Source organism: Nerophis lumbriciformis, linkage group LG31 (genome assembly GCF_033978685.3).
Source record: "Nerophis lumbriciformis linkage group LG31, RoL_Nlum_v2.1, whole genome shotgun sequence".
Lineage (NCBI taxonomy): Eukaryota > Metazoa > Chordata > Actinopteri > Syngnathiformes > Syngnathidae > Nerophis > Nerophis lumbriciformis.
This window is the reverse complement of record NC_084578.2, coordinates 3,390,001-3,407,500: the sequence shown is the minus strand read 5'-3', so window position 1 is coordinate 3,407,500 and position 17,500 is coordinate 3,390,001. Positions and strand designations below refer to the sequence as shown.

The following is a 17,500-nucleotide window of genomic DNA, read 5'->3' as shown; positions in this document are numbered from 1 at the left end:
ACATTTGACAAAAAACAATTATTCACCTATTTAATAATACCACCTTAATATTTGACAACAAAACAATTATACACTTATTTAATAATACCACCTTAACATTTGACAACAAAACATATATACACTTATGTAATAATAGCACCTAAGAATTTGACAACAATTATACACTTATTTATAATAGCACCTAAACTTTTGACAACAAAACAATATTCACCTATTTAATAATACTACCTTAACATTTGACCACAAAACAATTATACACCTTTATAATAATACCATCTTAACATTTGACAAAAAAACAATTATACGTGCATTTAAAAATACCATACTTTTTTAAGCAAAATAAGAGGACCGATATGATAATTAGGGGTGGACAAAAAAATCGATTCCCATCCGAATCAAAAGTATTTTTCATCAAAATTCTAATTCAATTTTTTTTTTTTTAAATCGATTAAAAAAAACAAAAAAATATTTTTTTATTATTCTTTTCATTTACAAAAACAATTTCTAAAAAATAAGTGTTTAGGTCATCTGCATGCAACCTGGATGTGCTTTTCCAACGTGTCGCAATTTTTATTAAATCCGATTCAAAATTGATTCATAATTTTCAAAAATCTATTTTACAAATGTTTTTTTGTCAATTTTATATTTTATGGGAATCAATAAAAAAATTTTTATAACATTTGCGATTAATTCAAAAATCGATTTTGTTTTTTTGACAAATATATATATATGTATATATTATTGCAAATAATACATTGCGAAAATCCTGTTGAATTGAGAATCCATTCTTAATGCAATCATCACTCCAGGTATCAGAATCAATTGTTAAGTGCCCAAAGAGTCACACCCCAACAGAAAAGTACCGCAAATCTGCATTGTTGAGTACCAGTATTATTTTCCAAATAACACATTGCCAGAATCGTGTTGAATCGAAAATCAATTCGGAATCAATCAGAACGGGATAGAATCGTTGGCTACCAAAAGATTCACTTAATGAATCATAATTTCCATATATCTGTTGTGAACAAGTCTACATTTCATGACCTCTATCTGCGTGGAGAGTGAGACTGCTAGAAGTCCATGGTCTCAGAAAAAAATAAAATAAAAATAAAAATCTAAAAAAATACATCTTTAGGCATGTTTCAAACATGTGTTACAATTCTTATTAATTCCGATTCTAAATCGATTTATAATTTTCAAAAATCAATACAAAAAAAAAAAAAAAATAATTTCCAAAGGTTACCCAAAGATTCATCTGCGTGGAGAGTGAGACTGCTAGAAGTCCATGGTCCCAGAAAATAAAAAATCTAAAAATAAACTAAAAAAAATCTAAAAAATATATGTTTTTAGGCATGTTTCATATATGTATCACAATTCTTATTCATTCCGATTCTAAATCGATTTATAATTTTCAAAAATCAACACAAAAAAAATAAATACAAATTTCCAAAGGTTAACCAAAGATTCACACACCGAATCATGATTTCCATGTATCTATTGTGAACAAGTCTACATTTCATTACCTCTATTTTTGTGGAGAGTGAGACTGCTAGAAGTCCATTGTCCCAGAAAAAAAAAAAAAAAAAAAAAAAAAATCTAAAAAAATACATCTTTAGGCATGTTTCAAACATGTGTAACAATTCTTATTAATTCCGATTCTAAATCGATTTATAATTTTCAAAAATCAATACAAAAAAAAAAAAAAAAAAAAAAAAAAATTTTTCCAAAGGTTACCCAAAGATTAATCTGCGTGGAGAGTGAGACTGCTAGAAATCCATGGTCCCAGAAAAAAAAAAAATCTAAAAAAAAACTAAAAAAATCTAAAAAATATATGTTTTTAGGCATGTTTCAATTATGTATCACAATTTTTTATTCATTCCGATTCTAAATCGATTTATAATTTTCAAAAATCAACACAAAAAAAATAAATACAAATTTCCAAAGGTTACCCAAAGATTCACACACCGAATCATGATTTCCATGTATCTGTTGTGAACAAGTCTACATTTCATGACCTCTATCTGCGTGGAGAGTGAGACTGCTAGAAGTCCATGGTCCCAGAAAAAATAAAAATAAAAATCCAAAAAAATACGTCTTTAGGCATGTTTCAAACATGTGTCACAATTCTTATTAATTCCGGTTCTAAATTGATTTATAATTTTCAAAAATCAATACAAAAAAAATTTAAAATAATTTCTAAAGGTTACCCAAAGATTCATCTGCCTGGAGAGTGAGACTGCTAGAAGTCCATAATCCCAGGAAAAAAAAAAAATCTCAAAAAATCTCAAAAAAAGATGTTTTTAGGCATGTTTCGAACATGTACCACAATTCTTATTCATTTCGATTCTAAATCGATTTACAATTTTAAAAAATCAACACAAAAAAAATAAATACAAATTTCCAAAGGTTACCCAAAGATTCACACACCGAATCATGATTTCCATGTATCTGTTGTGAACAAGTCTACATTTCATGACCTCTATCTTCGTGGAGAGTAAGACTGCTAGAAGTCTATGGTCCCAGAAAAAAATAAAATAAAAAAATAAAAATCTAAAAAAATACGTCTTTAGGCATGTTTCAAACATGTGTAACAATTCTTATTAATTCCGATTCTAAATCGATTTATAATTTTCAAAAATCAATACAAAAAAAAAAAATAATAATTTCTGCTAGAAGTCCATGGTCCCAGAAAATAAAAAATCTAAAAAAAACTAAAAAAAATCTAAAAAAAAATATGTTTTTAGGCATGTTTCATATATGTATCACAATTCTTATTCATTCCGATTCTAAATCGATTTATAATTTTCAAAAATCAACACAAAAAAATTAAATACAAATTTCCAAAGGTTACCCAAAGATTCACACACCGAATCATGATTTCCATGTATCTGTTGTGAACAAGTCTACATTTCATGACCTCTATCTGCGTGGAGAGTGAGACTGCTAGAAGTCCATGGTCCCACAAAAAAATAAAATTAAAATAAAAATCTAAAAAAATATGTCTTTAGGCATGTTTCAAACATGTATTAAAATTCTTATTAATTCCGATTCTAAATCGATTCATAATTTTCAAAAATCAATACAAAAAAAAAAAAAATAATTTCCAAAGGTTACCCAAAGATTCATCTGCGTGGAGAGTGAGACTGCTAGAAGTCCATGGTCCCAGAAAATAAAAAATCTAAAAAAAACTTAAAATTTTTAAAAAAAATATATGTTTTTAGGCATGTTTCATATATGTTTCACAATTCTTATTCATTCCGATTCTAAATCGATTTATAATTTTCAAAAATCAACACAAAAAAAATAAATACAAATTTCCAAAGGTTACCCAAAGATTCACATGTTGAATGATGATTTCCATGTATCTATTGTGAACAAGTCTACATTTCATGACCTCTATCTGCGTGGAGAGTGAGACTGCTAGAAGTCCATGGTCCCAGAAAAAATAAAAATAAAAATAAAAATCCAAAAAAATACGTCTTTAGGCATGTTTCAAACATGTGTAACAATTCTTATTAATTCCGATTCTAAATCGATTTATAATTTTCAAAAATCAATACAAAAAAAATAATAATAATACCCAAAGATTCATCTGCGTGGAGAGTGAGACTGCTAGAAGTCCATGGTCCCAGAAAATAAAATATCTAAAAAAAACTAAAAAAAATCTAAAAAAAATATGTTTTTAGGCATGTTTCAATTATGTATCACCATTTTTATTCATTCCGATTCTAAATCGATTTATAATTTTCAAAAATCAACACAAAAAAAATAAATACAAATTTCCAAAGGTTACCCAAAGATTCACACACCGAATCATGATTTCCATGTATCTGTTGTCAACAAGTCTACATTTCATGACATCTTTTTGCGTGGAGAGTGAGACTGCTAGAAGTCCATGGTCCCACAAAAAATAAAAATAAAAATCCAAAAAAATACGTCTTTGGGCATGTTTCAAACATGTGTTACAATTCTTATTAATTCCGATTCTAAATCGATTTATAATTTTCAAAAATCAATACAAAAAAAAAAATAATAATAATTTCCAAAGGTTACCCAAAGATTCATCTGCGTGGAGAGTGAGACTGCTAGAAGTCCATGGTCCCAGAAAAAAAAAATCTAAAAAAAACTAAAACAATCTAAAAAATATATGTTTTTAAGCATGTTTCAATTATTATCACAATTTTTATTCATTCCGATTCTAAATCAATTTATAATTTTCAAAAATCAATACAAAAAAAATAAATAAAAATTTCCAAAGGTTACCCAAAGATTCACACACCGAATGATGATTTCCATGTATCTATTGTGAACAAGTCTACATTTCATGACCTCTATCTGCGTGGAGAGTGAGACTGCTAGAAGTCCATGGTCCCAGAAAAAATAAAAATAAAAATCCAAAAAAATACGTCTTTAGGCATGTTTCAAACATGTGTTACAATTCTTATTAATTCCAAAATCAATACAAAAAAATAATAATAATAATTTCCAAAGGTTACCCAATGATTCATCTGCGTGGAGAGTGAGACTGCTAGAAGTCCATGGTCCCAGAAAAAAAAAATCTAAAAAAATCTAAAAAAATGATGTTTTTAGGCATGTTTCAAACATGTGTCACAAATTCCGATTCTGAATCGATTTATAATTTTCAAAAATCAATACAAAAAAAAAAAAAAATCCAAAGGTTACCCAAAGATTCACATGTTGAATGATGATTTCCATGTATCTATTGTGAACAAGTCTACATTTCATGACCTCTATCTGCGTGGAGAGTGAGACTGCTAGAAGTCCATGGTCCCAGAAAAAAAAAAAAAAAAAAAAAAAAAAAATCCAAAAAAATACGTCTTTAGGCATGTTTCAAACATGTGTCACGATTCTTATTAATTCCGGTTCTAAATCGATTTATAATTTTCAAAAATCAATACAAAAAAAAATAATAATAATTTCTCCTAGAAGTCCATGGTCCCAGAAAATAAAAAATCTAAAAAAAACTAAAAAAAATCTAAAAAAATATATGTTTTTAGGCATGTTTCATATATGTATCACAATTCTTATTCATTCCGATTCTAAATCGATTTATAATTTTCAAAAATCAACACAAAAAAAATAAATAAAAATGTCCAAAGGTTACCCATAGATTCACACACCGAATCATGATTTCCATGTATCTATTGTGAACAAGTCTACATTTCATGACCTCTATCTGCGTGGAGAGTGAGACTGCTAGAAGTCCATGGTCCCAGAAAAAATAAAAATAATAATACAAATAAATAAAAAAATACATCTTTAGGCATGTTTCAAACATGTGTTACAATTCTTATTAATTCCGATTCTAAATCGATTTATAATTTTCAAAAATCAATACAAAAAAAAAAAAAAAAAATTTCCAAAGGTTACCCAAAGATTCATCTGCGTGGAGAGTGAGACTGCTAGAAGTCCATGGTCCCAGAAAATAAAAATTTAAAAAAATCTTAAAAAATGATGTTTTTAGGCATGTTTCATATATGTATCACAAATCTTATTCATTCCGATTCTGAATCGATTTACAATTTTCAAAAATCACCACAAAAAAAATAAATACCAATTTCCAAAGGTTACCCAAAGATTCACATGTTGAATGATGATTTCCATGTATCTATTGTGAACAAGTCTACATTTCATGACCTCTATCTGCGTGGAGAGTGAGACTGCTAGAAGTCCATGGTCCCAGAAAAGAAGTTCCCTTGGCCCCACCAGCAGGGGTTTGACCCAGTACACTCACTTTGATCTTTAATAAACATGGGGCCCAGCTTAAAAAAGTGCATAAACGGGACAGAAAGTAGAGCTGTGGAAATTGTCTGCTATCTAAGAAAAGGCTGAACAGAAAGACGCTAGCGTGCAGATAGTTGGCAACATGTAGTAGACAGAAGATATAGCATGACATCAACCACAGCTGCCAACCACATCCAACACCACTGCGGGCTTTTATGGCACACGCTGCGTCTGCAAATACTTGTGCTTTTCATTTCAAACATACTTACATATGCATGAAACAGAGGATCGTACAAGAAAAAGAGGAATTGGAGCCAGAATAGAATTGTATGTTTCAGCAAACCGGTGACATGTTTAGTCTCGGACTTTCCAAAACATTTCTTAAAAAGGCAGAAGTGATCATGAAGGTTTGGTCTCAGTCACGTTCAAACATCAGAATGAGGATGTGAGAAATGACATGAGTGGATACTAAGCTGCGATGGCTTTGGTTAAAGCAGTGTTTCTACAATAGTGGTGGGGTCAGGGTCTAGTATTCGTGTTAGAGCAATACACAAGCCTGCAGCTAGGGGGTGGCAGTGCTTGATCTAATCAACAGGTTTTACCCAGTAGCCCGAGTAAGGAACAGGACTGTGATAATTGGCCACCTAACTATTCAATCCCTTTCCATGACTTTGGTCACCATTTGAGTCAACACCATCCTCAATTAGAACTGATTCTCACAATGTATTATTTGCTATGATAAATATAGCAACACTTTTTTTCCAAACAGGTTAGAGAAGCTCTTTCTGGTTGCATGGAGGTGGCCTAAGAACGTCTTTTTTTAAATGGTTCTTATAAACAAACAAACAAAAAAATAAGAAGAGTTAACTTGGGTAAAGAGATTTGTGTTTGAGTTTGAGACAGAAATAAATGTGTGTGTGTGTGTGTGTGTGTGTTTGTGTGTGTGTATAAAATGTAAGTCATAAATATATATATATATATATATGTATATATATATATATATATATATATATATATATATATATTTATATATATATATATATGTGTATGTGTGGAAAAAAAATCACAAGACTATTTCATCTCTACAGGCCTGTTTCATGAGGGGGGTACCCTCAATCATCAGGAGATTTATATATATATATATATATATATATATGTATATATATATATATATATATATATATATATAAATATATATATTTATATATATATATATATATATATATATATATATATATATATATATATATATATATATATATATATATATATATATATATATATATATATATGTGTGTATGTGTGTGTGTATATATATATAAAAAAAAAAATATATATATATATATATATGTGTGTGTGTATACAAAATGTAACTCGCGTATATATATGTATATATATATATATATATATATGTATATATATATATATATATATATATATATAAAAAAAATATATATATATACATGTGTGTGTGTATAAAATGTAACTCGCCTATATATATATATATACACACATATATATATATATATGCACACACATATATACATGTATATATACATATATACATACGAATATGTATGTATGTATATATATATATATATATATATATATATATATATATATATATATATATATATACGCACACACATATATACATGTATATATACATACATACTTGTATCTCACACAGTGTGTTGTACGGATAAATCCATAATTACTATCAAGTTATCAACAATAATAAGGGGGTTCAAACTAGTTCGGAGGATCATGACAGAAAATAATTAATCAATCAATCAATCAATCAATCAATGTTTATTTATATAGCCCTAAATCACAAGTGTCTCAAAGGGCTGCACAAGCCACAACGACATCCTCGGTACAAAGCCCACATAAGGGCAAGGAAAAACTCACCCCAGTGAGACGTCGATGTGAATGACTATGAGAAACCTTGGAGAGGACCGCATATGTGGGTAACCCCGCCCCCCCCCCCCCCCCTAGAGTGAACATTTATACATGTTGTGTTGTGTTGTGTGAGAGTACACTGGACCTATGAAGCCACCTGGTTGCTTGGTCCCTATGAGAATGTCAGAGTCTCCATCAGTTATTATGTTGTATTATTTTGGGGTTTGTCCAAGTCTTCCACAGCAAACTTCTACTCAGAAGATAACATAAAGTTAGGGTCTTCCATCCCTGGAAAAAAACAGATTTTCTGAAGCATATTTTGTGGAGCTTTTTGCTCTCTGTAGAAAACAGAAATTAACTGATTTCACTGTGGACATCATTGAAGTTAGCTTGTAGGGTTTGTTTTCTTTATTTTTCTCAATCTGCCGGGTCTAAGCCAGAAGAGGCCCACTCAGCACTTTAAAAAAACATATTTAATAATATATAGAAAGTGACATTTCGAGGGGAATCTGAAGAAATATGAACTTAAATGTGTCAACAAAGACCTGCTAATATGACATACTTTATGTACTTTAGGGGTTTGAAACCTGCGGCCCAGGGGTCATCTGTGCCGCCCGGGCCCATGTTTTATGGCCCTCTACTTATCTGCATAGTTTAGTGCAATTGTGGCCGCCGCACCCTCATTTAAATATGTCTTGGAAGCCACTGGACTAGGACTACTACAACAACGGTGCAAACAGAAATGACAGCACAACAAACAAAACATTGGGCGGAACAAAAGATCAAGTTCCTTTAAGCAATGAACCAACAGTGTCAAAATATATATTCATATTGACTTAAGGTCTACCATAGCTCAAAGTAGCTGACACACATTTTCAGTGGTTATAATGTGATGCTGGGCCGCTACCTCCAGCAGCCTCCAGGTAAAGTGACTTTGAGACTCCCTGCTGTGCACATCCACCTTGTTTCAGGATCTATCCAGTCCCAAACCAAACACCATACACTTATTTAATAATACGACCTAAATATTTGACAACAAAACAATTATACACCTACTCATTGATACCACTTTAACATTTGACAACAAAAAAAGTATACACCTATTTAATAATACCACCTTAACATTTGACAACCAAACAATTTTATATTTATTTAATATTACCACCTTAACATTTGACAAGATAACAATTAAACATGTATTTAATATTGCCACCTTAACATTTGACAAGATAACAATTAAACATGTGTTTAATAATACCACCTTAACATTTGACAACAAAACAATTATACACCTATTTAATAATACCACCTTAACATTTGACAACAAAACAATTATACGCTTTTTTAAATAATACCACTTTAACATTTGACAACAAAACAATTTTACATTTATGTAATAATACCTCCTTAAAATTTGACAACCAAACAATTATACACATATTTAATAATACCACCTTAAAATTTATAAACAAAACAATTTCATATTTATTTAATATTACCACCTTAACATTTGACAAGATAACAATTAAACATGTATTTAATATTACCACCATAACATTTGCCAACAAAACAATTATACACCTATTTAATAATACCACCTTAACATTTGACAAGAAAACAATTATACACTTATTTATTAATACCACCTTAACATTTGACAAGAAAACAATTATACTTATATAATAATACCACCTTAACATTTGACAACCAAATAATTCTACACCTATTTAATAATACTACCTTACATTTGACAACAAAACAATTATACACTTATGTGAAAATATCACCTTAACATTTGACAGCAAAACAATTATACTTATTTTATAATACCACCTTAACATTTGACAAGTAAACAGTTATACCCATATTTAAAAATACACCTTTAACATTTGACAAGAAACAATTTACTTATTTAATAATACTACCTTAACATTTGACAACCAAACAAGTATACACTTATTTAATAATACCCCCTTAACATTTGACAACCAAACAATTATAAACCTATTTAATAATGCCACCTTAACATTTGAAAACAAAACATTATACAGTTATTTAATAATACCACCTTAACATTTGACAACAAAACAATTATACACCTATTTAATAATACCACCTTAACATTTGACAACCAAACAATTATAAACCTATTTAATAATGCCACCTTAACATTTGAAAACAAAACATTATACAGTTATTTAATAATACCACCTTAACATTTGACAACAAAACAATTATACACTTATTTAATAATACCCCCTTAACATTTGACAACCAAACAATTATAAACCTATTTAATAATGCCACCTTAACATTTGAAAACAAAACATTATACAGTTATTTAATAATACCACCTTAACATTTGACAACAAAACAATTATACACCTATTTAATAATACTACCTTAACATTTGACAACCAAACAAGTATACACTTATTTAATAATACCCCTTTAACATTTGACAACCAAACAATTATAAACCTATTTATTAATACCACCTTAACATTTGACAACAAAACATTATACAGTTATTTAATAATACCACCTTAACATTTGACAACCAAACAAGTATACACTTATTTAATAATACCACCTTAACATTTGACAACAAAACAATGATACACTTATTTAATAATACCCCCTTAACATTTGACAACCAAACAATTATAAACCTATTTAATAATGCCACCTTAACATTTGACAACAAAATAATTCTACACCTATTTAATAATACCACCTTAACATTTGACAAGAAAACAATTAAATATGTATTTAATAATAACACCTTAACATTTGACAACCAAACAATTATAGACCTATTTAATAATTCCACCTTAACATTTGACAACAAAACAATTATACACCTATTTAATAACACCACCTTAATATTTGACAACCAAACAATGATCCACTTACTTAAAAATACCACCTTATTATTTGACAAGAAAACAATTATACTTATTTTATAATACCACCTTAACATTTGACAACCAAACAGTTACACACCTAAACATTATACAACAACTCACATTAGTTGGTTGCAAAACGTGCGTGATGATGATGTTAGCAGACCTTCAACCACAGTTAGCTGGCCAGAAAACCTTTGAAAACCTCCGCCAATACATTTCCACGGTGAAAGTGAGTACCCACAGACTTGATTTAATGCCGACTCACCCTTGTCTCCACCAACACCCGCACGTACCACCGCAGCTATTTCATTTTTCACCATCCACTCTCTGACCCTCTTCTTTATTCCGTGTTATCACTTCCATCCGTACGTCCTTAGGCTCAGATCTTCCCCGAGTTAACGACGTGATGCGGAGAAGCTTACCATTAAACTACCGGGTGCCGAACACTCCAGCCAAGACCTGGATAACACATCACACGCGTACGGAAAAATAAATGTGCGACTGCCGATTCGCCCACCCCTACTTTTGGGTTTGTGGGCTTCTTTTGAAGGCTTACACACGCAGGATGCACATGCATGCACTTAAAAACACACATGCCTGCGTAGAGAGTGGACATTTGATGTTCTGAAGGTTCTGGGCTGACAAGTATGAGGTGTGAGAGGATCCACATCAAACGTTTCAATAAAACCAAGGAATGAAACAATGTAAGGATGTAAGATGGGTCTTACTTTGACAGGTGTTGCTTCGTTCTTCATAGCCCGGGTTGCACAGGCACTTTCCAATCGGCACCAGCCACTCCCCGTCCGTGCTGCAGTACATCCGTGGCGGCTCCTCCTCCTTGGAGTGATTGACACAGGAACCTTTGACTTCCACCAACGACTGAGAGTCCACGGGCACGGTGTCAGGAAAGGAGGCGAGGTTCTTCACCGTGGTCGGGCACTTTTTGAAGTAAACCCTCACCGAGACTAAAGCTACGCAGGCGCCAACGTCCTGGAAAGCCAGGTAGAAGCCCTTCTTGGTCATGGGGCCCACCTCGCGCACCTCGGTGTTCAGTTTCAGGATGCGGTCGCCCAGGTCCATCTGGGTGAAACTCTCGTCCGCGGCGATGGTGTCGATCTTGGTGAACTGGTGTTCCCGGAAGTGAGTGCCTTGGTCGTCGTCGGTCTCCTGGTAAAGAAGGTTGAAGGTCTCCTTGCACGTGCCCAGGACTAAGGGGATGGAGTTGCAGTCCCTCAGAGTGAACTTCAGCTCCACGTAGATCTTCTGGGCCGACTGACGGGGGATCCAGTTGGTGCGGAGCCAGTTGTTCTGACTGTACTCCATCACGTTGCACACCTGGAAAGTCCGGATGGGCGTGTAATGCTCATCCACCCCGCTGATCTCCTCCCACTGGAAGATAAAGCATGGGCAGGGACAGAGGAGAGAAGGCGAGTAGAAGCAAAAGCCGCAGAGGCCAATGCCGCAGAAAGATTGCAGGAAAGGCAGAGAAAGATGGAAAGGATCGCATGTTTTAGAGTTAGAGGGTGAGGTGGCCGAAGAAAAGCCATTTGGGAAAGGAAGCAGAATAAGGAAAAGTAGGGAAGGATAATAGAGAAAAAACAGTTAACTCCATCCTGTAAGCATTGATACGTCAAAGTTTTAGATTCAGACAAATTCATGCTGAAGTCTAAACAAATAAAGGTGGAAAATCCCACTACCAGATCTCTCGAAGAAAACTCAATTCAAACCAATTCGACAATCAACCGTGGTCGTGTTGCAAAACGGACCGCTTGATCCAAATGTGCAATTTGAGAGGACTATCTGGGTTCCACGAGGAGAATCTCGTAGTGTTTGTTTCCACCCTCTTTGACTAAACGGTTGCTCTACAAAGTGAGGACTGCAGTCGTCGTCTATGCCTACGCCTCTAATGGAAACGTGCGGAGGCTACTACGGAATGGAAGCATCTAGGAAGTATTGAGAGATTTCAGTGTGTACCAGGAACGTTCATGGCTATCTTACATTTTCCCTCCACTGGAAGAAAGCGATGAGAGAGAGGAAAGGAGACAAAGAAAGCTGGGGTCATTCCTTTGGAATTCAACAACTCATTGATCATGCGCATTGGGGCTTTATGGCACTTTTCAGGAAATGTCACCGGCGGATCAGAGGGATGATGAATAGGCAGACACCTGAAACACCGGGGTGGTTGCCGGTCAATTGACAGCTATTAGAATGATTGGGTCTCAATGGGAGGCTTTGTCCCGGTCTGGCAAAACAAAAGAACGGATGGACGCCTGGATGAGCGGCACTCGATTCGCAAAGAAAGGGACACTGTTCGGTAAGTGGAAACTAAATTATCGGCCCCTTTTTTGACAAGGAGTGCTGGAAACATAAACTCACACACATTCATTCATTCACACGCGGCTCATGGGAAGTGTTTAAAGGCATGCACAGCAGGTGCTTCCATAGGAATTAATGACGAGCTACCAAGGTTCCTGCTCTCCATTATAACGCGGTGTGTGTGTAGAGCGTATCTTTGGTGTGTTCAAGGACCTCTCCGGCTTAAGGATAGCCACTTGCTTTTCATCTCTTTGTAAAAGACCTCGAGAGAGAGAACGCCTGGGGGCGGGGGGGATATAAGGAGGGGATGTTAGCTCAAGTACTGTAGCCCCGAAAGGACAGAGCGATGGAAGGAGAGAGCAACGAAAACTACGAATCCCAAAAAATGGGCTTGGAAACTCTGGTGGTGTTTATCCTCCACTGTCACCTCGGATGCATCGGTGTGTAGCCAAGCTCTCTTAGGTCTAACAAAACATGGAAATATTTAAAAGAGGTCATATTTGGATGTTGTTTTCTACCTCGTGGTCTACATAACATGTACAACTTAAAATCCTTTAATTGTAACCCGGTGCGCCTAACGTACGGCTAGATTCTGGTTGGGCTTACCCACCTCGAAGCTATTATATTTGGTACATAAGTGTGACCAGTAGATGGCAGTCACACATAAGAGATACGCCAGTAAGCAACACCAAAACTTCAAATGTTCCATTGAGAATATAGCACATTACACACGGCGCTCAAATATCTCTCAACATGTTTTTAGGACCTCGGAGTCTTGTTCACGAGTGAGGGAAGAGTGGATCGTGAGATCGACAGGCGGATCGGTGCGGCGTCTTCAGTAATGTGGACGCTGTATCGGTCCGTTGTGGTGAAGAAGGAGCTGAGCCGGAGGGCAAAGCTCTCAATTTACCGGTCGATCTACGTTCCCGTCCTCACCTATGGTCATGAGCTTTGGGTTATGACCGAAAGGACAAGATCACGGGTACAAGCGGCCGAAATGAGTTTCCTCCGCCGGGTGGTGGGGCTCTCCCTTAGAGATAGGGTGAGAAGCTCTGCCATTCGGGGGGAGCTCAAAGTAAAGCCGCTGCTCCTCCACATGGAGAGGAGCCAGATGAGGTGGTTCGGGCATCTGGTCAGGATGCCACCCGAACGCCTCCCTAGGGAGGTGTTTAGGGCACGTCCGACCGGTAGGAGGCCGCGGGGAAGACCCAGGACACGTTGGGAAGACTATGTCTCCCGGCTGGCCTGGGAACGCCTCGGGGTCCCCCGGGAGGAGCTGGACGAAGTGGCTGGGGAGAGGGAAGTCTGGGCTTCCCTGCTTAGGCTGCTGCCCCCGCGACCCGACCTCGGATAAGCGGAAGAAGATGGATGGATGGATGGACAACGTGACAACTTCACTGGTTTGGGGTTTTGTATTTGGAATTGTGATAACAGTCGATCTGCCGACTTCAACCCATCGGCTGGTGGAGACGGACAGGAGTCTTCACCCGGTGTCTTTCATTCCGCTACAGACAGCTCAAAAGGTTACGCCACATTTTGATTAAACTTTCAGGAATAGGATAAGGATTAAGTTCTGGGAGGGATCCTGATCACCTTCCGGATTAACAACTCTTTTAGTAATAGGAGAAAGGGTTTGCCTGTGGTCTGCTTTTCTAGTCAAATATAATTTGCAAAGTGTTTAACGTTGTATATTTTAACAGTTCTTAGTGTTAGACATGGCGCACACCCAAAGTACTCCAGTCTTTCAGTAAAACCCACTCCATTGTTTTGCTGTGCCCTTCCACCAGCAAAGAAAGCCCCCACCGTAGAGGAGCTTATTTCCCAAACATGTCTAAATAATTAGAACCAACAAGCAAACAGGTCTTTTGTTTATCTCCAAGTGGGCCAAACTCCCCTTGCAAAGGCTTCTAATTGACATATAACAACACTAAGACCCAACACCGGTCCGAGCCACCTCTGACCCCTGCCCCCCCCCATGGTCCCAGCTGGGCCCAAAGTCTGGTGTGATCTTGTCCCCGGGTTTCTCTGATCTGTGCTGTAGGTGAAGCGACTTAAGGGACAGTAAAAGGAGAGTGCGGTAACCTGAGCCCGCTGAAGAAATGACAAGGACGGCAACAGGCACGTCTCAGCCGCTCACCAGTTGACCGGCTTCAAAGTGAGGTCGATGGGAGTCAACGGACCACTGAGCAGGCCCGTATGAGGTAACAGGTTAGGACTTTAAGGAGGAAAACAGAACGTGAACTCTCTATACCAATTTAACAACAATCACTGATGTGCATGGTCACTGTTCACTTAGACCAGGGCTGTCCAGACTTTTTGACTGGGGGGTTCAAACATTTGGTCGAGGGTATATATATATATATATATATATATATATATATATATATATATATATATATATATATATATATATATATATATATATATATATATATAAAAATACATATATATATATATATGTATATATATAACTCATTTGTATATTATAGCCTTTAAATAGACCCCTCTTTTAGACCAGTTGATCTGCCGTTTCTTTTCTGCACAGATTAGGTGACCGCAGATGAGGCGCTAGCTGTCCAAAGTCAGGACCCAGGGTGGACCACTCATCTGTGCATCAGTTGGTGACGTCTTTGCGTTGCTGACCTGTCTCCACTCAAGAGGATCTCCTGCTGGCCCCACTATGGACTGGACTCTCAATATTATGTTAGATCCTCTATGGACAGGACTCTCACTATTATGTTAGTATGGACTGGACTCTCACTATTATGTTAGATCCACTATGGACTGGACTCTCACTATTATGTTAGATCCACTATGGACTGGACTCTCACTCTTATGTTAGATCCACTATGGACTGGACTCTCACACTATTATGTTAGATCCACTATGGACTGGACTCTCATATTATTATGTTAGATCCACTATGGACTGGGCTCTCACTATTATGTTAGATCCACTATGGACTGGACTCTCACTATTATGTTAGATCCACTATGGACTGGACTCTCACACTATTATGTTAGATCCACTATGGACTGGACTCTCACTATTATGTTAGATCCACTATGGACTAGACTCTCACTATTATGTTAGATCCACTATGGACTGGACTCACACTATTATGCTGGATCCACTATGGACTTGACTCTCACTATTATGTTAGATCCACTATGGACTGGACTCTCACTATTATGTTAGATCCACTATGGACTGGACTCTCACTATTATGTTAGATCCACTATGGACTGGACTCTCACACTATTATGTTAGATCCACTATGGACTGGACTCTCACTATCATGTTAGATCCACTATGGACTGGACTCTCACTACTATGTTAGATCCACTATGGACTGGACTCTCACTTCTATAGCCGAGGTTACTGTGGTTTATCCATTATACAGTGCTCAATACCGGGGTAGAGCGGTATATACGTTAGGTTTTTTTCCCATCATGCTTTGCAATTGATATAAATGGGTGCGATTTAGAATTTCTTATGGTTTCTTATGTTAGATCCACTATGGACTGGACTCTCACTATTATGTTAGATCCACTATGGACTGGACTCTCATATTAGCATGTTAGATCCACTATGGACTGGACTCTCACTATTATGTTAGATCCACTATGGACTGGACTCTCACACTATTATGTTAGATCCACTATGGACTGGACTCTCACACTTTTATGTTAGATCCACTATGGACTGGACTCTCACACTATTATGTTAGATCCACCAAGGACTGGACTCTCTCACTATTATGTTAGATCCACTATGGACTGGACTCTCACACTATTATGTTAGATCCACTATGGACTGGACTCTCACTATTATGTTAGATCCACTATGGACTGGACTCTCACTATTATGTTAGATCCACTATGGACTGGACTCTCATATTATTATGTTAGATCCACTATGGACAGGACTCTCACTATTATGTTAGATCCACTATGGACTGGACTCTCACACTATTATGTTAGATCCACTATGGACTGGACTCTCACTATTATGTTAGATCCACTATGGACTGGACTGTCATATTAGCATGTTAGATCCACTATGGACTGGACTCTCACTATTATGTTAGATCCACTATGGACTGGACTCTCACACTATTATGTTAGATCCACTATGGACTGGACTCTCACACTTTTATGTTAGATCCACTATGGACTGGACTCTCACACTATTATGTTAGATCCACCAAGGACTGGACTCTCTCACTATTATGTTAGATCCACTATGGACTGAACTCTCACACTATTATGTTAGATCCACTATGGACTGGACTCTCACACTATTATGTTAGATCCACTATGGACTGGACTCTCACTATTATGTTAGATCCACTATGGACTGGACTCTCACTATTATGTTAGATCCACTATGGACTGGACTCTCACACTATCATGTTAGATCCACTATGGACTGGACTCTCACTATTATGTTAGATCCACTATGGACTGGACTCTCACACTATTATGTTAGATCCACTATGGACTGCACTCTCACTATTATGTTAGATCCACTATGGACTGGACTCTCACACTATTATGCTAGATCCACTATGGACTGGACTCTCACTATTATGTTAGATCCACTATGGACTGGACTCTCACTATTAT

General features: G+C 35.7%; 1 protein-coding gene across 4 annotated transcripts in view; it reads right to left on the bottom strand.

The window, feature by feature from the left end:
• epha3 (eph receptor A3) overlaps positions 1 to 17,500 on the bottom strand; it is a 361,011-nt gene that overhangs the window by 297,024 nt on the left and 46,487 nt on the right. For all 4 annotated transcript variants that reach the window (XM_061926088.2, XM_061926086.2, XM_061926087.2 and 1 more), the window contains exon 3: positions 11,285 to 11,945. In XM_061926088.2, the coding sequence (XP_061782072.1) occupies positions 11,285 to 11,945 (661 nt within the window). The remainder of the gene's footprint in view (positions 1 to 11,284; positions 11,946 to 17,500) is intronic.